The sequence below is a fragment of the Pseudochaenichthys georgianus genome, chromosome 22, assembly GCF_902827115.2.
Source record: "Pseudochaenichthys georgianus chromosome 22, fPseGeo1.2, whole genome shotgun sequence".
Taxonomy (NCBI): Eukaryota; Metazoa; Chordata; class Actinopteri; order Perciformes; family Channichthyidae; genus Pseudochaenichthys; species Pseudochaenichthys georgianus.
Genome location: NC_047524.1, coordinates 2,211,258 through 2,236,169, shown reverse-complemented (window position 1 = coordinate 2,236,169; position 24,912 = coordinate 2,211,258). Strand labels below are relative to the sequence as shown.

The 24,912-nt window shown below is 39.0% G+C and overlaps 2 protein-coding genes across 5 annotated transcripts in view; both read right to left on the bottom strand.

Moving 5' to 3' along the window:
- Positions 1-97: 97 nt before the first annotated feature.
- pygl (phosphorylase, glycogen, liver) lies at positions 98-18,513 on the bottom strand. Its single transcript, XM_034111042.2, has 20 exons — positions 18,223-18,513; positions 16,970-17,071; positions 15,713-15,791; positions 14,959-15,062; positions 11,874-12,005; positions 10,626-10,737; positions 9,687-9,769; positions 9,455-9,592; positions 7,673-7,765; positions 7,207-7,353; positions 6,757-6,920; positions 5,938-6,052; positions 5,267-5,368; positions 4,435-4,582; positions 2,615-2,673; positions 2,383-2,524; positions 1,549-1,756; positions 893-1,027; positions 721-787; positions 98-384 (listed from the first exon to the last, which is right to left on the bottom strand). Exons 1-20 carry the CDS (start codon positions 18,463-18,465, stop codon positions 196-198), a joined length of 2,562 nt encoding a protein of 853 aa, XP_033966933.1. The 5' UTR covers positions 18,466-18,513; the 3' UTR covers positions 98-195.
- Positions 18,514-19,732: 1,219 nt separating this feature from the next.
- The window catches only part of trim9 (tripartite motif containing 9), a 49,917-nt gene continuing 44,737 nt past the window's right edge, over positions 19,733-24,912 (bottom strand). For all 4 annotated transcript variants that reach the window (XM_034110972.2, XM_034110970.2, XM_034110974.2 and 1 more), the window contains one exon: positions 19,733-24,521. In XM_034110972.2, the coding sequence (XP_033966863.1) occupies positions 24,444-24,521 (78 nt within the window). In that variant the 3' untranslated portion in view covers positions 19,733-24,443. The remainder of the gene's footprint in view (positions 24,522-24,912) is intronic.

Here is a 24,912-nt window from a genome sequence, read left to right as displayed (position 1 = left end):
TCAAAAGACGAGAGAAAACATTTAAATCAGCAACAAAAATATTCTCACTGGCCCTGCAAGGCTTCCGTAGTTTCTGTGCTTTGACAATAACAAGATTTTTTAAAACACCCACAGTTATTGGAAGAGGATTAGTGAGAAATTGAATAATAACAGCTTTAAAGACAGAAAAGTTAATGTCTAAACGCAGCGGCGGCCTCACATCTTCCTCAGAGCTTCGGCCTTTTCCACCACGGCCTCCCGCGGCTCGTTTGGGGGGGGGATCTTCAGGTCGGTGGGCTGCACCCCCCACACCTCGGTGGCGTACTCCTTGATGGTGCGGTCGCTGGAGAACTTCCCCGTGGCCGCGATGTTTCGGATCACCATCTTCGTCCACTCCTTAGGGTTCTGTTACGGACAACAACAACAAAATAATTCATAAAAATAATCAATAATTATTACATGAAGAAAATTAAATGTTATAAATAATTAAATATCATTTTTAATTAAATTACAATTATGTTTTTTTAATCTTTAGGATTATTTTTCTTCCTGATTGAACATCTTAATCTTGCCATTTTTATTAAGAAAGTATTTTTAAGAATGAAATTACAATTTTTGTTTTATTTATGATGTGTTGCTTCCTGCGTGATCATTTTAAACTTGTTACTTGTTCTATAGTCCCATCTTGTATTGTTTTATGCTTTCTAAAACACAGGTGTGTGTGTCAGAGGTAAATGTCACCTGGTACAGTTTGCTGACTTTCTCCTGAGCCTTCATGTAGTCCTCAAAGTCTGCAAACACCTTGAACCTGAGGAGAGACACAGAGGGAATACATACATTAAGTCTGAAGTCTAAAAGGGTTCATCACAAGACACTAGGAACTCAAATGAAAGGACATGCGAGTGTTTCTCACCGGTCGTATTTGAAGAGCATGTCGGTGACTTCTTTGAACAGGTCTGGGTTTTTGGGGCAGAAGAACCCGCTGGTGATCTGATCCATCACCTGCTTCAGCTCCGGGATCCTCTTGTAGTACGACATCGCATCGTACCTAAACATAATCATAACATAAGTTAGTATCGATAAAGATATGCACTTCAACCCACATGTGTTCCGCATTTAACTGCACCACTGTGTTGCTTTTACGAGTGCAAAACAGCTGCAGTTATAATACCATAAGGTAAAATGCTAGTTATAATATGTGAATTAAAAAAATACTATGAATAATAATGAATAAAAAAAATAAATATAAGTATTTAAATTGAATAAGGAAGAGTTATTAGGTGCAAAAAGTACTGTTATTAAAATAAATAACAAAAGGTTATAAGATAAATGAGACAAGTGTGCAAAGAAACTGCAATCTTTTTTAAAATGAAATTATATTCCTTATTTTTTTAAAGTGCAATGACGTAGAGGGTAAGTTTAATATGTGCAAAAAACTACTGTTAAATAAAGAAGAATAGGATGAAAAAAGGATACTTAAATAAAAAAAATAATGGTAAAATTTGAGTATATAAAATGTGCAAACATATTTCTTTTGACCATATACAATTATTTTATAAAACCAGTCACCCCTTCTGGTCCATGTCGGCCACGTCCTGCACCCTCATGCCGAAGATGAACAGGTTCTCCTCGCCCGCCTCCTCCGCCATCTCCACGTTGGCTCCGTCCATGGTGCCGATGGTCAGAGCACCGTTCAGCATGAACTTCATGTTCCCGGTGCCCGACGCCTCGGTGCCCGCCGTGGAGATCTGCTGTGACAGGTCGGTGGCCGGGATCACTGCGGAGGAGCACAGGAAATATTATTATAATTAAAGTGTTCTTCATTAGGTTTGACCTGTAGGAGCTCAATGTCAGACAGAGGGGATTTAGTGTTTCAGATTAAGAAGGAGAAGATACATTCACATTAAGGGAGGGTGGGTGATCTTCTCCAAAAACACATCATATAATAAAACTACTTTCTCAAAATGAATATTTTGCTGTAATTCTCTTTACATCCTCATAGCACTTGTTGAATAAAATGCTTTGTAAAAAAATATGGGATCTATATTTAGTAAGGAAATAAAATAGTTTAATCTTTTTCTTTTAAATGTAAGCCTTCAAATGTGAATTTAGCCCGTGCACGTTTGTGTTTAAGTGTTAGAATAATATAATTAATCATAAGAATAAATGTATGAACTTAATAAAATCATATCGCACAAAAAAGGTTATAAAATGCTTTTTAGGGAAAACGAGTTTAAGTCGAATTAACAGATTTTTCCAAGTTTCTCTTATTATGTTGGAATCATATTAAATCATACAAATAAATATTAAAATGATTCCACCCCCACCCCCCTCCCACCAGGAGCAGGTGTATTTAAAACCACCCTTGTGCATGTTTTAATGATAATAAAGTTGTTTGGTTACCTTTCTCAGCCAGAGACACGCGGTAGTTCTCCAGGAAGATGACCTTCAGCTTGCTCCCCACCACCGGGTCGTTGTTCACGACCTCCGCCACCGACGTGATGAGGCGGATGATCATCTTCGCCATGTGGTACCCGGGGGCCGCCTGCAGGGGAGGAGAGGAAGACACTCACTGTTACTCTGAACCATCACACCTTTCTTTACTTTTCAACATTTGAGGTGCATGCTGGGATACCTTCCCCCCGATGATCACAGTCCGCGGGACAAAGTGGGCATTAGGCTTCATTCTGATGCCTTAAGAGACAGAAACAAAACATTTAACAGTGAATATGTAGAACTATAAACTCATTAAAGTGTTACCTCTTTGCAAATTAGGCAATGGGTTAGGAATTCAATAATCAATTTAGGATTTTTGTTGCTATATTTCAACACAACACGAGTAATTATGTCGTTGAAAATCTTAGGTCACAGACTTCTCCAACAATGCAACACAATACAGATAAGCAGACAATATTAAAATATACTATATTAAAAGTAATACAAAAAGAAAAATATTTTCTTTTTTAAAGTGAGAAAAAGTGGAATAGTGCAATACGAGTCTATATATTAGATACATCAGGTAGAACAACATATGACAACCTTCTTAATTAACGACATAACAATCATCCTTAACTGTACCTTGTGTTGTTTTCTATTAGCATGCTTATCTAAGATGGTAAACATTGCAAACATTATTTGAGCATGTTAGCATGCACATACTAGCATTTAGCTCAAAGCACCACTGGTAGCAAGACTGTAAACCTTTGTCCTAATGATTTTTATATTCCGTTGTTCTTTTACGCAATGTAAGGACACTGACCTCTTTGTGATGAATGACTGAACTAGCAATAATAGCTTGGAGTATTCCAAGTAAGGAACGTTTTTTGCTGCAAGGAAATTATGCATTAAAAAACATGCATGTTGCACAGAACAGATTTCCTGTTTGTCACATTCAGGTGACTGCACGGAAACTACTATTATTATTAATTCAGCATGCTAATGTCGACGTGTAGCTTAAGCTTAAGCAAGCAAGACCGTAAACTCTCGTTTGTGATAGATCTGTCCTTATGTTATATTTTGCTGTTCTTTTATGCAACTTACGGACACTGACTGGCCCTTCTTAATGAAAGCACTGTATAAATGATTAAGGGGAATATCAAGGGCGGTTCTAGGGGGGGCAGTGCCCCCCTAACACTGACCTCTGACCCCCCTGTGGCCCCCCTAAAAATGAAAAGTGAAAAAAGTGAAAAAAGATGTATGATATATTACACGATTTATTGACTGACGGAATAGGCGGAACTAACGTTATTAGTCATTCTAGTCGGACCCATTAGAGCGGTGCACTCAGGACCCATTAGAGCGGTGCACTCACTTTCACTGTCCGGCTGAAGAGCGCGAAAAACAAACTCTTTTCATCTCGGATCATCAGAGGCTGTTGCATCCAAGAAAGACTGATTGAAACCTACGTTTCGAGAGACTACCACGATAATTGAAGGTGAGTTACACTATTGTATCCGTGTAATTCTAGATGTAAAGTAGAGATGTAACTGTTCATTGACTTTATTTTATTTATTTTTATATAAATATGATATGGTGTTAGTGCAAACATTGCACTATAACTTAAGCTGAAGCTAACAGTAATAACTATAAGATATATCTGAAACAAATGCCAGTAACTCTGTATTGCATTGTTTTCTTATACGCAATTACTTCATACTGTCTAGTTCTCTTTTTCATCCTGCATTTATTGTGCCCCCCTCAGAAAATAACTGGTCCCCCAGTCAAATTGGTCTAGAACCGCCACTGGGGAATATTCCCAAGCAAGGAAAGTATTTTGTTGCAGGGAAAGTGAGCAATAAAGTAAATTGCATGTTGTGTAAAAACTGATTTCCTGTTTGTCACAATGCATGGAAAATTCCCACACTTGATCTAAAGTCAGCTGCATCTCACTCTCTGTTTTGACTTGTTTTAGAGCAGTGGTCAGACTGGGTGTTATTAACGTGTTTCTGCACGTACGGTTGTACATGGCGATGATGTGCAGGCAGTTGAGCAGCTGCCGCTTGTACTCGTGGATCCTTTTCACGTGGACGTCAAAAATGGAGGACGGGTTGATCTTCACCCGGTACTCCTTCTCCAGGTACTGAGCGAACTTCACCTTGTTGTCCTGAGAGAGAAGCAGAAGTACGTGACTTGGCAGTTGATGACTGATGTGAAACAACTGAATCAGAGTCCTGACACGTACTGACATTACATCTGCAAGATGCAATGATGGGTGTGATGTCTATGCATGCAATGGTGTGCAGAATGAGACGGCTACAGGAAGGCACTGTTGAAATGCATGTTTTCATGGTGCAACAGGACATTTACAACCAAGCCTGCCCTCTGTGTGTATGGCAACATCATGCAATAAGTAGGCTAACAAAAGAGGAACCACCAAGAGTTATTTCTGCAATCTATCAACACCGTTAAACTACTTTCATATCAGAAACAGCTTCTAAATCTATTAATGCACCATCTTTCTTAGGCTTATGTACACAGTACTTAACCGTTCCTTTTGTTGGGACACTTTCTGTACAGTCTGATAAAATAAATACTTTGAATATTGGATGATTGAAACTCTTTGCAATGCAACTAAGTTAAAATGTGGCTCTGGAACTGCCAACAGCTCATTTGAAAGCCAACAATTGTTTTGGAGCGACTGGTTTGATCTTTTGACAATGATGTCTAGAAATGAACCTATTGTGTGGTTTGGTTATTATTTAAAATCCCTTTGAAATGAGGTTGAATATAGGTATAAAGTAGGTTTTCAATTTAGTGCAGTACTTCAATAAAAGAAGTGCTCAGTTACCTGTTTGACTCTGGAGATGTCCCGGATCAGAGCGGCATCATCAACAAACTCTAAGAGCTTCTTCAGCTGATAGAGGTCCTTCACATAATCCTCCCCAATCACCTGTAAACAATTAGACACCACAACAATAAGTGTTTAATATACTCCACCTCATTTATTACCGTTATTACCACAAAAGACTCTGCAATGCTTTTTCTATATAAAGAGGAATAAATAAAAAAAAGTATATAAAATCTATAAAGGAAAAAATTAAAAGAAACAAAATGCAAAAAGGTTATTTCAAGCAAAGAGTGTATTTAAAAATATATATATATATATATAAACACTTTAAATATATAAGAAAATAAATGGAAATTCTTATTATAATATTTTTATATTTTGTGATTTCCACATGTATTTTATACGAGTCTATTTTTTGGGACTTTTCTTAAATTATTATTTCTATATAGATTTCAAAAATTGTTCAGCACTTGATTTAATCAAAAGACAGGTGCCTCGATGATTTGTATTTATACAAAAGATAAGATAAGTCCTTTATTGATCCCAATTTGGGAAATGTTTGTGTTGCAGCAGCATAAAAAGACATGGCATTGTACAATGAAAATTAAAAGAAATAAACAAGTAGAAAATATACATGTTGAATCTTTTGAATGTTTATATTTCAAACAGACCTCAGCGATGAGCTCGGCCAGCCCGGGGTTGCAGAGCAGAAGCCAGCGGCGCGGCGTGATGCCGTTCGTTTTGTTCTGGAACTTCTGCGGCTCCATTTCACTGAAGTCACGGAAACTGTGGGAGAGAAACGGGAAGGGAGGTTGCTTACTGTGTTTCATCGGTTTGTATAAATAGGGACACTTGCGACTTATTGGAGACCATTTTTAAATATCGAAAATGGTGTCCCACAAGTATCTATATTGGGTCCCGTCTTATTAAAATGTATATCAATAATTGGTGTGGGGGAAACTTCTGAAGCAATGGGAGTCAGGACTCCGAGAGACACGAGGAGAGCTGGAGCTTTGATGGCAAACACCGCCGGTTTATTTGGAGCTTCGGCCGGAGAATTCACAAGACATGTCCCGGGCCACGATCTGACCACACGGTTGAGATGCCACAATCAATTCTGAAGAGCCCTCCTGTAGCTCCAGGTTTCAACTAGTTCAGAGTGTAATAATCAACATTCTTCGAAACAGGCTGGTTACTTTGGTTTTAATCTACGTTTCATTACATTTATTAGAGCACTTTTCCGAATGCTCAAAACGCTTTACACATTACACATATCAGACATGTAACAGTGAATACAGAAAATGTGTCCTGCCCAAGGACAAAGTTATGGGTACTTTTTACTTCAGTACATTTCGAAGACAATACTTCTTTACTTGTACTTGAGTAAAGAAGTTTAGTCAGTACTACTTTTTTTGGAGTATTTTTAAACATGGGTGTCTGTACTTGAAAAAAAAAAGCTACATGTGTTTTCAAGAGTGTGTGTGTCTTACACGTCCGTCTTGATGATGTTGGAGTGTATCTCGGCGACTCCGTTGACGGTGTGCGATCCCACGATGCACAGGTGGGCCATGTTCACCCTCTTACAGCCGTCCTCTTCGATCAGAGACATCTTCCTCAGTTTGTACATGTTTTCTGGGTACAGGGTGGCAATCCTCTGCAGGAACACACACACCTTTAAAGTATCACATGTATGTCTCACAGAAGGGTTAACACTCTGTTTGCGGTGGCTGAACCTGTGCATCGAGGTGGATCGATGTGTTTAATGATCTGCAGATGCAAACCATTAAATAAGTGTACGTGTTAAATCTCCGTTTGCATATTTTGTCACATTTACAATTTGTCCACTTGATGCAGACATCAAATAGTGATCTCCAAATAAAAAACATTTTAACTTGGTTTCCTTTAAAAGCATGCCATTGTTGTGTTTGTTGTGTCCGTACGTCGAGGTGCAGCTGGTTGATGCGGTAGATGATCTGCAGATGTCGGGGCAGCAGCTTCTCCAGCAGCTCCACGGGCCAGCGCTCCAGAGCCTCGGGCAGCACCGTGTGGTTGGTGTAGGCGAAGGTCCGCTGGGTCAGGCTCCATGCCTGCAGAAATCATTTTACACTTATTAAATAATACACCTTAACTTTGCAAGTATGGAGTCATAAGAGTGCCGTAAACAAGGATGACGCAGTTAATACAAATGTGGAAATATCAAGGGGGATACATAACATTTAAATTGAGAAACGCAATAAATAAAATAAACTGTTATTACATGAAATATTTCAAAAAAAAAATTGAATTTACTGTATGTTCAAAACCATAAAATAATGCATATTTTCTGTGTGAAATAAATAAAGTCTTATCACTCCACACGTTTTATTTAATAATTCAATATTTTCACATTTATCAAATCTGACTCACCGTGTCCCAGTCCAGCTTCTCGATGTCCACAAAGATCCTCATGAGCTCAGGGATGGCCATGGCCGGATGAGTGTCGTTCAGCTGGACAGCGACCTGGAAACCACAAAATAATCATAATAACGTTTTTATTTATTTTACCTCCTATAAATGAGGAGTAAAGGAGCTGCTGTGGGACCTTAAATGGTTTCCGTTTCCTGGGGGATACATTCATTTACAGGGTGTTTCCATGTGTAAAATGGGTGTAATAACCGTTTAATTACAGTGTATTATGGGAGTAATATACAGATGTATGAAACAAAGACTGGGCTATAGTTTCAAGCCAGTACTTTCGACAGAAACACACGGCAATGTTGTCCGGACTGTTGATTTTATGCGGCACCGGCTTGAACAGGTCATGTGATCTGATCACGCCGGCGTGACGGTCGACTCCAAAGGGTTAATATTAAATACATATAAGTATTTTACTTGTATTTAAAAATACTCTGTTGTAATTATTGATGCATATATGTGTTCATCCATTCAATGTGGCATCTGCTATAATGGGGTTAATGTATGATATTACTTAATAATACAATAATTACATTTTAGTTTTATTCATTTCATAGTTTCTCATTATTATTATTTTTATCGCTCATCTTATTTTTGATTTCATTAATCTGTGTGCATCTGTGCTATCCTGTTTTTCACTCTCACCCTGTTGCCGTTTGAACTACTGAATTTCCCCACGGGATTAATAAAGGTCGATCTTATCTTAAGGTATAAGTTGATTTACTTCAATCTACTGTACGGTGTAAAAACACCAACAATATTACAAGAAATATACTGCATAAAGAAAACTAAATCTAAAATATTGATGTTTTTTCATTATAGTAGCTTGTGAAAACCATACAGTAACAAATAAGTGATTAAATGCTACAGTATCAGCAAACACAACTGCAGAGCTGCAAACATTGAAACAGACTAAGTTCTACAACACCCAGTTGTCTTTGTGTATTTTGTGAATGAAGCGCAATCTCATGGTTAAATCCTGTAATTGAACAAATGGGGAAATTGGGCAACGCCCTCTAGCAATTTGGCAACACCTCCAGCCACTGGCATCCGCTGGGCCTTTGACTGGGACACACCCATTTGAGTCTGATCTGTAGGTGTAATCCTGGTGTGATAACTGTGCAATAGGGGTTTATTAATGTGTAATATTGGTGTAGTTAGTGTAAAATGGCTGTAATGTAGAAAATAGCAATCATTACAGTTTCCAAAATATTGAATGCCCATTTAAGGATTAATATCTGATCTTTTTTTTAATTAAAGACAAAAATTGCATAAGATGAGCCACACCTTTTCACAATATCACACCGTTATATCAGCAGAGTTTCTCACACTGAAAAAACGCAATTGCACAACCTTCAGTTCGCCGGTGTGGTGCAGGAGTTGTGTAAATAAATATTTCATCAGTAGGTTTTTTTAAACAGTGTGTGTGGGAGTTTCTCATTGTTTTCAAGAGTGCACTTTCCTCCAGCACACCTCTCACAATTTAGATTAGAGTAAATTAGATACACTTTATGATTTTTTAATTGGTAATTGTTTTGTTACAGCAGCAGCATGGTGACAAGGCAAAACAAAATATATAGTATCTATCGAATAAACAATATAATGTATACACATAGGATACCAATATATATATCTATTATAGAAATGTGGTTAATAGTTGCAATAATTAAAATGTAAATAGAATGAGGGAAATTGTGGTCAGATATTTAACTGATAACTGATTTTGCAGCTTACTTTGTCGGGGAAGCTCTCGAAGGAAGTCCGTCCAGGCGATCCCTTCTTCGTGGTCTTGAAGCGTCGGATGATGTCCTGCAGTGTCGCCGCCACCACAAAATACTCCTGCTTCAGACGCAGCTCCTTCCCTTCAAAGAACTACAAAATATATAAAACACAGAGTTTAGTAGTACCACTTCAACATGTACTGTATTATGCACTTTCTGCAAATACATCAACATATTGAACTCACATTATCATTGGGGTAAAGAACACGGGAGATGTTCTCCGCCAGATTTCTGTCCAGAACCGCCTCGATGTAATCTCCAACATTAACTGCAGACAGGGGAAGACCATTTTAGTTACCTTGACAACAAAAGTGGTGCAGGAATGTGTCCTTATATACACCTTACATGAGTCAGCACTTTATCACTTCCTGTCCCCTGGTCTGGATGTCAATAGTTTACTGGATTTGTTTTTGGTAAAAATACATCAGTAAATACCCCACTGGTGATTTCAAAAACGTTGGTTGATAACAAGTGTCTAAATGAGACGACTAAATATCATCACGCCCAACATTAGCTGCCTTTAGCTTAGCGGTGGTGACGTGAAGTCATGTGACCGTGCTGTAGTTCCTTTATAGCCCAACATTAGCCTCCTTTAGCTTAGCGGTGGTGACATGAAGTCATGTGACCGTGCTGTAGTTCCTTTATAGCCCAACATTAGCTGCCTTTAGCTTAGCGGGGAGACATGAAGTCATGTGACCGTGCTGTAGTTCCTTTATAGCCCAACATTAGCATCCTTTAGCTTAGCGGGGGAGACGTGAAGTCATGTGACCATGCTGTAGTTCCTTTATAGCCTAACGTTAGCTTTTTCTTCAGAAATCATACAGTGGTGTTAATATGTGGACATTATCCTGGTGAACAAAATGTGTAAGTATCATAAATGTTTGTTTGACACCAATCCAAAATCAAATGGAGAGATCCCATTGGACCAGGGAGATGCTGCCTTCAGGTGCTTATAATCTGAAGTGCATATTAAAGTCTACAGGAGAAGAAAACTGAACCTTTGAGCAACACAGACGTTTCTATGCAACGTGCCCGAGTTGCAGCAGTGTCCTTCTTTCTTGTTGAAATCACTGTTTTGCAAAAGTTGGTTTACATCAGAAATAGTGTAAACCCTGTGCACTCACAGTCCTTGAGGTTGAAGTCGTTGGGCGCCTTTGCGGACCACAGCCTCATGGTGTTCACCGTGTTGTTCATGTACCCGGGGATGGGTGTGTCGTACGGCATCGCCAGAACCACCTGCACAAACACAGGCAGGAAATAAAGTCTCTGTAATCTCACCCAGAGGCATGGGTAGGGAAGATGGAAGAGAGGAGACATGCTTTAAGACATCCTGATTTATATTCATAATACAACTGGAAAATTACGTTGAAATAAAGTAGTATAAATAAATAGATTTGTCCATTTAATTTAAATAGCCAAAAGTAACTCCGACATAGAAATGACATGTCATATTGTGTCTTTGAGATGGTTTGAAGTCTCTTTTAAATTGTTCTGCATCTGTGATCTGTTATCTTTTTGTATCATTCATTCGTAGTATGGCCACTTCTCATAGGCGTTCACTTTGTCGTTTTGTGTCACTCTGTAGACCAGGTGTCAAACTCAAATACACAGTGCGCCAAAGTTAAAAAATGGGTACTAGTCGAGGGCCGGACTGGTTCAATGTTTATTGCAAAACGTATTGAAATGAACTTATTGCACACATTAAACATGGAACTAACAAAACTTAAATTATTGCCTATAAAAACAACATTAAATAATCAGTTGCATTCATTTCTCATGGCTCTATCTGCAGCTTTTCCAGAGTCATTTCTTATGATTACATTTTCCCACAGGCCAACAACAGCTTCAACAAAACTATCTTCCTCAAAGAACAAACCAAACATGCCCTGCTGTCGTGAGAGAGAAAGTGCAGAAGGAAACATCCATTAAACTCCGTGTGCTGCTCTGGGATGCTAGCTCAGATACTTGGCATCTCATCTTGGGTGCAAGTTCATCAATGTTTGGGCTCAGGCTCTGAGCTGAGGAGACCCTCAGGATGGAGTGAAGGTGTGCGTGCAATATACCGGCGGATCTAATAGTAATTAGAAGTTATCCTTCAGGCTGACATTAAATCCACCAAGGGCCTGATTTGGCCCCCGGGCCTTGAGTTTGACACGTGTGCTGTAGACAATTAACATCTCCCTAAAATCATTATGCAACATCATTTTGAGAAGCTTTGTAGTTGTTGTTGGTCTCTTTGATGTTATTTTGCTGTTTTACATAATGTTCTTATCCTTCTGCATCGTATTGTTTTTCCCCGTCACATGGTCATAGCGAGTCTCAAAGTAATCTCTTTATAGATTTGTTGATGTTGTTGTTTTGCGTCTGAGTACCTGAGTGTCGACCCATTTGGACCCGTCTTTGGTCTCTTCCACGTGTCCGTAGAAGTGGACGGGCAGCATGTACTCGGGGCGGGCTTTCTCCCAGGGGTTCCCGTGCCTCAGCCAATCATCGGCCTCCTCCACCTGCACAGGTCACACAGGGCAAAGGTAAACAGCTGTTATACGATAAAACGTCCAGAGAGAGAAGAAGTGTTGAGCAAGACACCAGCACTTATCTGACCTCTGACACACAGCACCTGTGATTTATCAAGTACATTTGATGTTATGAGGTCCATATGCAGAATAAAATGCACCACATTTCTTGTCTCTTTTTATTGGATTGATGTCTCTTTGTAGTAACTTTGTTTCCAATTGTGGCTGATTTACTCTTTTTAGTCAATTCATGTCTCCTTAAAACCTCTTTCTAGTTGTGTTATGTCCATTTTAGTTATTCCATGTCTCTTCATAGTTAATTTGTGTCTCTTTTTTGTTGTTTATGTAACTTTATAGTTAATTATGTCTCTTTCGGTCATTTTATATCCCTTTGTATTTATTTTATATCCCTTTGTATTTATTTATAGAAGGACCATGCATACAAAAACATTAATCTCAGCAATGAGAAGAGATGCCAGATTATAGCTAATGGCTAATTTCCATCTGTGGTCCTCAGGCAGGTTCATAACAATCAATAAACAAATAATAACATTGCATGATCTCGGTCAGTCAAACTATTTTAAAACCTGATTTAAGTACAGCTCAATAAATAGTACACTTGAAATACACTTACATGATGTCGGTTACTCAAATAATTATAAAGCCCGATTTAAATACAGGTTAAGAACATAATACTTAGTACACTTCAAATACACTTAAATAAAATATCTAAGTAGTAGTCATTTTATGTCTATTTTTAAATGATTTACCTTTCTAGTAATTTTATGTCTGATTATGGTTAGTCTTTTTTTTTTATCTTCATGTTTAGCTTCTCTCTTTGGGGTGGTTTGTGCTCATAGTCATGTGTCCTCTGAAAAGCTTTATTATGACATAACATATTGGACTTCAGAGAGAAAGAAGAATTGAGCAAGCCACTAAAACTAATCTGACCTCTGCACACAGCGCTTTGAGGTCACAAACATGTTTCATAAGTTGTTATAATGCTATATGAGATCAATAATTAGATCGGATACAATTAAAGCACCCACTTACTTTCTACTTTTACTCTCCACTAGCAGCAGGATTTAACGTGTAAATCCATCCTCTGGTGAGAAAACAGCGAGTTTAAATCTAGTTCATGGTGCGTGTTTACTCTGTGGGATGAACAGCAAACAGCCAGCAGGATTAAAAAGGGCAAAGGCCTTTAGTTTGAGAATCTCTTATCATAAAATACGCAATATTTTTTTTGTTTTCTTCATCTAAAACCGCAGCACCACTGAAGCACCACTGCAGTCTGTGGAGGACGTCAATGATTATCTTTCATGTGATGTAATTCATTTCTACTTTGGCCTCGAGCCACTCCGACTCCTGCAGCAAGAGCGTTTTCACAGTCAGAGATAAGAAAGGGTTGAATCTGGTTATTTCAGGAAACTGAGTTCATAAAGAATGTGTTTTAAAAAAGGTAATTTAGAGCTGATAATGTTTGGAAAAATAAAGTAAGGCGGACATATAAGAGAAGGATAATTTAAATGTTGTGTTGCAAGAATAGTATCAATTTGATCTTTTATGCTGGGAGTTTTTGATTTACTCTCAACGTTTTGACATCATTTCTGGAAAAAGTGAGAATACTTTAGATATTTTCTTCTTATGTCAATGAGACATGCACTAATGCACATTTATCAAAGTTATTGAAGCGACTGTTATTTTATATTGATTGTTGTGATTGTATTTATGTCTTAATGTGTGAATATGTACAAATGTGTCTGATTGTGTGTGGATATATATATTTTTTTATATATATCTTTGTTATTGTATTCGGGATTGTGGGAAACGGTATTTCGGTTCTGTACACACAAACTGAAAGATTGACAATAAAGTTGACTTTGAAATGTAAAAAATAAAGTCAAACGTTCAGTATATGCACTATACTGTATGCCACACTAGTAGTTAGATGTATTCCCAAAAGGTTGACTCTATTCTCATCTGCTTCATTCATTAAAAGAATGCAATAGATACAACATTTATAAAGACCATATACTGAAATTATCCTCAACTTGCATAAGAATAAAAACATCTTCTTCCTAAAGTGAGCATTATGTTTCTGTACCTTTCTTATTCTGTCATTGTATATTTTGTAATTTTAATGCTCAATAAAATATCCATCCATCTTATCCGTGGTCGGGTCGCGGAGGTAGCAGTTCCAGCAGACGTTCCTTTCCCGCACGCCGACCGCACGGCGGCGTGCGTTGAAGCTTGCCGGCGGGAGTGTCCGAAGCTCGAACAACAACCAATCCCATCAATCTCCCCCCAGTTCGGCAAAGCGTGACGTCACCCCATTCAAAGTGAATGGGCAGAAGCGTTGAGGCTTCAACGCATGCCGCCGTGTGGACGGGCTAAGGGAGACGCCAGTCACCCTGCGGAGAAAACCCATCCCGGCCGCTTGTATCCGCGATCTCATTCTTTCCGTCTTGACCCATCCTTCATGACCATAGGTGAGGGTAGGAACGAAAATGGCCCGGTAGACGGAGAGCTTTGCCTTCTGGGTTCAGCTCTCTTCAATAAAATATATTTAAAATAATTTCACAAGTGCTTCACTAAAGAGACTAAACTGGGGTCATTTGAATTATTTTGAATGTAATGAAATCTGAACAATTGTTTTGCCTACAGAAGGACTGTAGCCAACTGAGTGTTTGCATATAACTGAAGTGCAGCACTGTTAACTATTCATGTCTTTGTCGATGTCATGGTTTGTATCCAGGCTTTTGATGCACTTTTCTCTCATCCTTTATTTTAGCGTCAGAAATGTATGTGTGTGTTAATTTAAATGAAATTGTAATGTCTTCCTCTTTGATGCCATAAGAAATGTTGTGATTAGTAAAGACCAGTTGTGATCATCCTGCAGTGATCTTAAGCTCTTCATCAGTTACAGTTTCTCTGCAGTTACCTGCCAGCCGTCCTTGATCTTCTGGTTGAAGATGCCGTACTCGTACCGGATACCGTAACCGTACGCTGCGAGCCCCAAAGTGGCCATGGAGTCCAGGAAACACGCTGTGGAGAAAACACTTTATACTGTAAGTATACATAAAAGAATGAAGAACACACAATGGCAGTTAACTGATTAAGTAAAGCTCCTCTACACATTCTGTTGCAACATGTCTGCGGCTGCTTTAAACGTGCAACAGAGGACGAGTGCAAAATATTTGTTTGTATTTTATTCGATTAGATTCATTTCAAATATGTAAAACAATACAAACATTTAACATGAGAATTATTATACAATACAAAATTACAAATTGATATTAAAATATATTACAGATTCTAAATGATTGATGATACATTTAGAAGTTATACACGAGTGTTGTTGAACCACAGGTAACATGTTTAAAAGCAGTAGGACACTTTAATATTGTAATACAAGAATTACAAGATATTTTAAGTATTTAATTATTTAGTTAGTATTATTAGTTTTTCTTTTGCAATATTTCACATGTGTCTGTAAAACACTTTGAATTGCCTTGTTTAAATGTTTAATGAAGGCCTAATTCTCAAAATGCCAAATGTAAAAAAAAAAAAGTGTTATGCCTGACTGTTTGAGTTTGAATGGCCTTATTGTTCAAAACAAATAACTTGACTTTCTTTGTCTTTTCATTGAACTGTTTCAGAGGAGTTGAGATCAAATAAAATGTTGGTTTGATTACCTGCGAGTCGGCCCAGGCCTCCGTTCCCCAGCCCTGCGTCCTCCTCCATCTCCTCCAGCTCCTCCATGTCCAGCCCCAGCTGCAGGGACAGAAAAACAACTTTTAAAACGTTTATGCAAAAACAGGTAGACATGGAGAGCAGCAGAGTCATTGCATATTTTAAAGGTCACCTATTGTGAAAAATACATTTGCGCTCTGTGTAAAGAGATTCTGAAAGTTTCAGGAAAAAATATTCTCTCTCTTTTTGTCCTGATCCATTTCTATAAAAACCTGTCTGAAAATGAGCTGATCAGATTTTGACCACTTTATGATGTCATCACGATTTGTTTGGCTTGAGTAACCATTAGCCAATCAGCAACCGACGTAACCCCAGCCCCACCTTATCACCTCCTAGAGCACCATTATGCGCGTTCACACCGCAGTACTTTTCCCACTTTAGTTCCGATATAGTTCCGAAATGTCGCGTTCACGCCAAAAGAGCTGTAACTAAAATGAGTTAATGAGAACCTTTTTACCCCCTTTTCCGTGCCTGCTTGAGAGCAGGTACTTTCGTGGGAGAAAAAGATAGCTATTTCTGATTGGCTGGGCGGATTGCAAACCACGCCCCGTAAAACTCCCAAAAAGTTTTGTGAAGTCGCCATTTTATTATCCTCCCATTAGCATTATTAGCATTAGCATTAGCTCAGCGCACAAACGCAGAGAGACTAACTTATGGCAACACAAAAGAAAACATGGTGCGTGGAGATGAGGAGGTGTCGGCGTTCTGGCGATTTACTCTGAAAGCCAGTCCCCAACTCCGGGGACCTCCGGCAGCTTTCGGACTTTGGGTGGCAGTATACGCCGTGAATTGGTTTGCGGCCTGCCAGTAAACCCAAAGCAGAAGAAGAAGTGACGTCAGCGGCTTCATTTGCCTAATCCTCCCCCAGGGACTTATTCCGGTGTGAACGCGATCTGTACTTGGTTCATGAGAACTAAAGAGTTCTGATGAACCTTTGTGGGAAAAGTACTGCGGTGTGAAAGCGCCCATTGAGTTCTTTGTAACCAAATATCTCTCAGAGGGGAGGGGCTCCTTATTTTCATCTAAAGTAACAGACAGAGAATTAGCACTTTTGAAACAGGGCTGAAACAGAGGGGATTATGGGATGCTGCAATGACCTGGTTGGTGCTTCAGCCAAACAGTTCAGAGACATGTTCTGTAAACAGTATAAGAGGGGACCTTTAAAGTGTGTGTTTGTGGCTGTTTTGGTGTTCTCTGACCTGGTAGATGGCCTCGTCGCAGGCGTTCTGCAGCCCAAGGTTGATCATGGTGTTCTGCAGCGTCCGGCCCATGTAGAACTCCAGAGACAGGTAATACACCCTCTGCTCAAACAAAACACTTCATGTTACCATGCATGCACATACCAAAAATAAGGTAGGTTGCAGGGAAATGCAGTGGGAGTGTTGCAGCAAAACTGGAACAAGGAAGCAAACATTTTCCTGATTGTGTAAACAGGAAGCAATGACCTAGAAACTCTTCAAATCTGGAATGTTTTCAGCAGCAGGAAACATCGCACAAGATGGCGTCCATCCATAATAATGTTTTTGAATAAACATGCAGAATGCTCTTTGCTATGAATACATGCTTCCAAAACAAATGCAAACAATGATGCCGGGAGACTTTTAGATGCAAGTGAGAAGAAAAATATTTAGTTTGTACTAACCCTAACCCAAAGACACTTTATGTCTCTGTATACTCGTTTCTTTACAGTCATTTGGTGTCTCTCTGCAGAGGTGTTGCAGCTATCTTTGGCTGTTTTGCATCTCTGTGTTTGAATTGCATCTATGTGTCATGTCTCTTCGTAGTCATACTTCATCATAATTACTTAATTACTGTAACGTGTAATTTTTTTGAAATTGTGAAACTGATTTCACAATTTCAGATGTCAAAACCATTTGTCTTTGTGATTGAGGTAAAGATGGAACATTTAATTTAGGCTAAACATCTACAAATGTCAAAATCAACCAGTGCATGTTCTGCCTGACTTCTGTCCTTAATCGCACCCTTTGATGTGACATACCTACAACACAGTCTGGGTCCATTTAAATGTCTCTTTGTGGTCGTGGTGAATCGTTACATGGAACATTTGTTTTTAAATTACAAGAATACAAAATACTTCTCTCCGTTTGATCAAATATTTTAACAGGAGACACCTCCATGATATTTAAGGGTCTCAAACATATACAAAACATACTCTTTTGTTTGTTTTAGTTCAGTTCTATGTCTTGTTCTGATCACTTTTTGGTCGTTTTTTCTTCTACATTTAAATGTATATTTGTGGTCGAGGTGAATCGCAAGACACAAAATGAGTTGTTCTTATAACAAAAACTATTGTAATAGGACACACCTACATGACAGCCTAGTCTCAGGATTTCACACTTTCAAGGGTCTCCAAGCTGTTAAAACATACTTTTCTTTGCAGCTTGGGAATCCTACCCTGATGCATTAGTGGACTTTACATCCCCAGCTTTACCTTGGGGTCGGCCTCGTAGTAGAACTGCTGGGTCCGGATCCAGCGGCCCACCAGGTGATCCCTGACGGTGTGGGCCAGGGCGAAGTAGTAGTCCCGGGGAGTGGCGATGTTCCTGTCCTTCACCAGGGTGAAGTGCAGGTGTCTGTTGAAGCCCTTCTTCAGCTCCGCCACATTCTCCACTCCCACGATGCCCCTGATGCTGATCTGCTTCCTCTTCTCTTGGTCTGTGAGCGGGGTGGCCATGCTGAGGCTGGGGTGTGTGCTGGGAGGCTCTGCAGAGAGAAGGTAACATGGTGGAGGTTCTTTAAGCTGGAGGCTCCACCTGCTGCTGCTGCTGATTGGTGGCTGCAGGGGGAGGGGTTTCCTCCGCAACACACACACTGCAGGATCACAACAGGAAGAGAAAGTGTGTGCAGAGTTTCTGATGTGCAAACAATAAGGTGCTTTCATTCAAGATATGTTCTTAGGTTTAGTACATTAAAGGTGATAATAGAGTTGTTGCACTACAGATAAAGTGTTTGCATACTAAACATACTCAGTTTAAAGCTTATGAATCAAAGCTGAACACGTTTCTGTTTCTGGTGTCTTTTAAATCTAAATATTACCTTACAGAATACAGAACAGTGTTTTCTACTTCTTCTATTCCATTTAAACTTGCTTTTTCTATTCTCTTTACTCTTCAAAGAGGCCCTTGTTCTGCTTGTTGTGGTGTTCCCTCTCCTGTGGTTTGTTCCATAGGTTTTACTGCATCATGGTCTGCAAACGCTAAAACAGGCTAACATGTTGTGTTTAAATATGCTTACAAGGCATTATGTAATGCTAACTGTTGGTGAATTCAGGAGAAACAAACAGCCAAAGTTAGCAACACGTGACCTTAAATGACACTTCACCTCTTACAAATCTGGAATGCATTGCACCAGAGTAAAACACAGAGTAGGATACGCATGTTAGAATAATAGGATGCCAGCCTCCAAAACAAACACAAACAGCGGATATCATTTGAAATGCTATGTCCGTGAGAAATATATTTTGTTTGTATTTATTTTCTATTTGCTGTCTTTTTGCAGGATTTTCGAAAAGTTGTACCTTGACATTTCTGTTTTAGGTCAATCTTAAGACAGAAAATATGTAAAAAGTGCAGGTTTTTATAAAAACTAAAATAATAATACATTTAATTTATAATAACAAACAAGGCAGATTTCTCTTTTCACCCTCTGTCTGAAACCAGAGCCCAGTCTGCTCCGATTGGTTAGCTGGCCGGCTCTGTTGTGATTGGTCAACACCTTAGAGATGTCCCGCCCCTTAGCCTACCACGTACAATGTGTTGGAGCGCTAGCCAATAGGAGCACAAGTGTATAGTTGTCATTATGTTCCAGAAGTAAAAAAAAAGAGGGCCTCTTTAAAAGGAGATCACTTTAAATATATACTTTGATTCACTGCTAAGACAATTAAATATAAAAACATTAAAACAGACAAATATATATAAAAAATATTCCAGGAAACATCAAACTTCGTCGACACCTATTTATTGAATATTCACACATACAAAAGAACACAGCAGCTCATTTTACACTTCATCATCATCATCATCATCATCATCATCATCATCATCATCATCATCATCATCATCATCATCATCATCATCATCATCATCATCATAATAGCAGTAATGATAGACATATAATCATAATAATCATACTGTGTACAAATCAAATAATAACAATGTTTTTAACATTTTATATTCATAATACTCTCTGTAGACATATTCCTGTATCACTGTAAATTACAAATATCCAGTGATCACATTCCACCTGGCATCAAACAGCAAAAATAATCAATTAAATGAGGTTATAATGCAACACACACATTATCTCTCACACACACACACACACACACACACACACACACACGTACATTTGGATATATAACACCCAGTGTCGCCCAGCGACTGTGTGCACGTTTTTTAATAATTCATAAAAGTTTGAAGTTTAAATAATCCCCAGGTCTATGTTTAATATCTTTGAAGTGTTTTTGGCTGCTTTGAAATAATAAACGTTACAATCACACACCTTTTAAACATCAGCGCCCTCTTATGTTCAGAACAGGAACACACATTTGTTATTTCAGTCAAAAATATAACTAGTCCACACAGAAAATGTTCCAGGCGAAGATCATTTGTGTTAATAATCATATGAATCCCTTTAATTATCTGAATTAAAGCCAATTTGTTATTCCTGGATTCTGAGGTTGTGTAATGTTGTGATAATGGCTGCTTTTGTATTTCCGTTATATTTACGTCCGGAGAAAAGGCCCGACCTACGATGCATAAATCAAGGCTTAAAAGGCCGTGCAGCTTTCTGAGCACTGCAGTTTGCACACATGCACGTATACTGAAAATGATATATTCTGCTTTACAATCGATATTTATCCTGGGGAGATAAAATAAAAATGCTAGAGGATTTATAAAGTTAAGAAAGACACCTGACTGGGGATATTATGTCCATAACAAACACGGTTATTTGCTCCTCAATGCCGATAGAAAAATAGCAGCAGGTGAAGTCAGGCATCACAGATGTTACAGTTCCTCTGCTGAAGCAATGATTTATTTATTAGCAAAGTTTCCATAAATCTTTTGGGTATTGAAGAGGGGAAAGGCACGCCCATGAAGCTTAAACACAGGAAAGCATTTTAATGTGTATGCTGGACATGTTCAGGAAGAGGATGTACCGGGGAATCTGTTGCCTCAACCTGACCTCGGGACATTTTGAATTCAGGTCCCCACATTCATGCAGAATTATCTCAACAACTATTGGATGGATTCCTAAGACATTTAGCACAGATATTCATGGTTCCCAGAGGATGAGCCCTACAGACTTTTCTCATTGCTCTGTATTTTCCATTAGCAGCAACTGCAGGCAGCACTGCTAGATAACGAAGAAATAGGCGTAATAGTGTTTTGTTTATTTAAAGGACACCGACAAATCAACCCACTTAGAGGATATGATAGGGCACATGTGTCAAACTCAAGGCCCGGGGGCCAAATCAGGCCCTTGGTGGATTTAATTTCGGCCCGCAGGATAATGCTTGATTACTATTAGATCTGGCCCGCCGCTATATTGCACGCACACCTTCACTCCATCCTGAGGGTCTCCTCCGCTCAGAGCCTGAGCCCAAACATTGATGACCTTGCCCCCGAGATGAGATGCCAAGTATCTGAACTAGCATCACAGAGCAGCACACTGAGTTTACATGGATGTTTCCTTCTGTACTTTCTCTCATGACAACAGGGCATGTTTGGTTTTTTCTTTGAGGGAAATAGTTTTTTTGAAGCTGTTGTTGGCCTGTGGGAAAATGTAATCATAAGAAATGACTCCGGAAAAGCTGCAGATAGAGCCATAAGAAATGAATGCAACTGATTTTGTAATGTTGTTTTTATAGGCAATACTTTAACTATTTGTTAGTTCCAGGTTTAATATGTGCAATACATTCATTCAATACACATTGAACCAGTCCGGCCCTCGACTAGTACCGATTTCTTAATCGGTATTTGAGTTTGACAGCCCTGGGATAGAGGGACATGAGAAAAAATTACGAAACACAGACGTAGGATCATTATTTTTCCCTCTGTTATTTAATTTAAATGAGACATACAGTAGAAGATTAGATAATCTGCCAATTCAAGTGTCACATAACGGTTAAATTATCGTACATTTTGGCACTTTTTGCATTATTGAAAAGTACAAATACCATAAATATCTAGCAAAGATGTCCCTTGTTCTGTTAAACATCTCAAAATGTACTTGTTTAGTTGGCACCAAATGTTGTTCATGACACCCAGAAGTCAGGTCCGCACGACAAGTCTAACCACAGGGTGTTCAAAGATAATTCCAATTGAAGTTACGAGAGCCACACTTTTGGCAACAGCTGGCTAGAAAGCTAACATTCCCTAGCTAGTATAGCTTCCTGTATTTGTGCTAAGCATGACTTTGCATTGCTCCATATTGTTTCTTGTTGAGGAGGCTGTTGCCAAAAACAACGTCCAGTACATCGTTCCCTTTCCTGTTTGCTTCAGCGGGGCATAATCAGTTTGAGAACAAATTACAAACCACATTTTTTAAAGCGACAACATTAAGATTCTTCCCTTTCTGTAATAACTATACATTAAATAAAGGAACAATGATAAATTCTCATTGAAAAAACTCAACATCAATAACTTATTTAGCTATAAACCTCTCTGCGTTTCAGTAACAGTATTACAAAACTACCAGGATTTAGTCACCTACAGTAGAAAAAAAGCAGAATGTAGCGCGGCGCTGTAGCACCTTATTGAAAGAGCTTCATCATCATTTACAACACATGATCATTACACCAACAAAATCCCTCCTGTAGTTCATTACAGACGATACAGAAGCTAAGCCACTAAGAGAAGCGCCTCGTGTGCACGGATGCGGATATGACTGTGATGCGGATCTCCCAGGGATCATTGCAGCAATACACCAAAGTTAATAAATGCTCCAACCAGCAACTCTAAAACTTTAAAGTATTTTAGAAAAATCCAAAGCTACCATATTTACTGCCAACTGTAACTTCATATTTATAGTACAGACTTAATGATTAAAATATCATATATTGTGATATTTGATTAAAAGCGTAGGCCATTGCTGTTTTTAGCTTTTCTTATTTGGATTATTTGCTGCTTTTATTAAACTGAATATCTTTGAATATGTATCATATCTACTTGAACTCTGGAACCTGGGATGCACATTTGTTAATATTTTCTGAAGCAATCTGGAAAATAATCTGAAGGGTAATATATAATGAAAAGAGTCGCGACCAAATCAGATGTCAATATTCTCATCTAACACTTGGCAAGAAAGCAAATGGGAGCAATGTCCAACATATCTTATATTGCTTTAAAGGTCACCTATTATGCAAAATCCACTTCTTCATGTCTCTTCCACATCAACATGTGTCCCCTCTTCTTCATGTCTCTTCTACATCAACATGTGTCCCCTCTTCTTCATGTCTCTTCTACATCAACATGTGTCCCCTCTTCTTCATGTCTCTTCAACATCAACATGTGTCCCCTCTTCTTCATGTCTCTTCAACATCAACATGTGTCCCCTCTTCTTCATGTCTCTTCTACATCAACATGTGTCCCCTCTTCTCCATGTCTCTTCTACATCAACATGTGTCCCCTCTTCTCCATGTCTCTTCTACATCACCATGTGTCCCCTCTTCTTCATGTCTCTTCTACATCAACATGTGTCCCCTCTTCTCCATGTCTCCTCTACATCAACATGTGTCCCCTCTTCTTCATGTCTCTTCTACATCAACATGTGTCCCCTCTTCTTCATGTCTCTTCTACATCAACATGTGTCCCCTCTTCTTCATGTCTCTTCTACATCAACATGTGTCCCCTCTTCTCCATGTCTCTTCTACATCAACATGTGTCCCCTCTTCTTCATGTCTCTTCTACATCAACATGTGTCCCCTCTTCTTCATGTCTCTTCTACATCAACATGTGTCCCCTCTGTGGAAAGAGACTCTGAAAGTTTCAGGAACAAAGATTCTCTCTCTTTTTGATCCATTTCTATAAAAACCTGTCTGAAACGAGCTGATCAGATTTTGGACACTTTATGATGTCATAACGATGTGTTGTCTTGTGTAACCATTAGCCAATCAGCAACCAAGGTAACCCCCCCCCCCCCCTTATCACCTGGATCTCCTCCTAGAGCACCATTGTGTTCTTTGTAACCAAATGTCTCTCAGAGGGGCGTGGGGAGGGGCTCCTTATCTTCATCTAAAGTAACAGACAGAGATTCAGCACTTTGGAAACAGAGCTGAAACAGAGGGGATTATGGGTAATGCAGCAATGATCTGTTTGGTGTTTGGAGCCAAACACTTAAGAGACATGTTTTGTATATATCTGAGAGCTGTAATATATTGATGAAAAGCAGTATAATAGGAGACCTTTAACCGGTTATTATGATCACTGCACATTTTGAAACAGGATTTTCTAACTAACTGTAACTCGACAGAACAGATTTCAAAGCACGGTGCATTTCAGAGCTGCAGTTTGTCCAAGTGTCCAAGGTTTATGCATGATAAAGGCATGGCTTTGGGCCTCCTACAGAGAGGAGGGGGGGGGGTATAGTTACTGACAGGCAGGATGAACCCTGGGAAATCCTGGAGAGGTTTCCCCCCGCCGCGGTCAGTGTTCAGCAGACCGAGTTGGCCGGATCTGCCTCCCCAGTGGTGTAGAAATCAGGGATGGGCAGACCAGTGTGCAGCGTGATCTGCAGAAAGACACATACAAAAAACATGAGGCTTTACATGGAAACATGTATGTAATGCATTTGTCATACATAACACTTCTTATTTTACGCTTGACGCCTTTAAAAAGGGCCCTCGAGTCCCATCTGTTTGCCAAGGCTTTCGGCCCCTAATTAATTTTGTTGTTTTGTCTGTCCGACTGTTTCGGTTTTGGTTTGTTTTACTCCTGCTGTAAAGCAACCTTGGGTCCCCTGAAAGGCACTACATGCATCTCAGGTATTATTATTATTATTATTATTATACATAATACTTCTACTTTTATGCAAAATCCACAATAAGGAGTTTATTTGACTGAATGTGTCTGTAGATTTCTCCTAAATTCACCAAAATGTAACATAACGCAATGCCTCATCT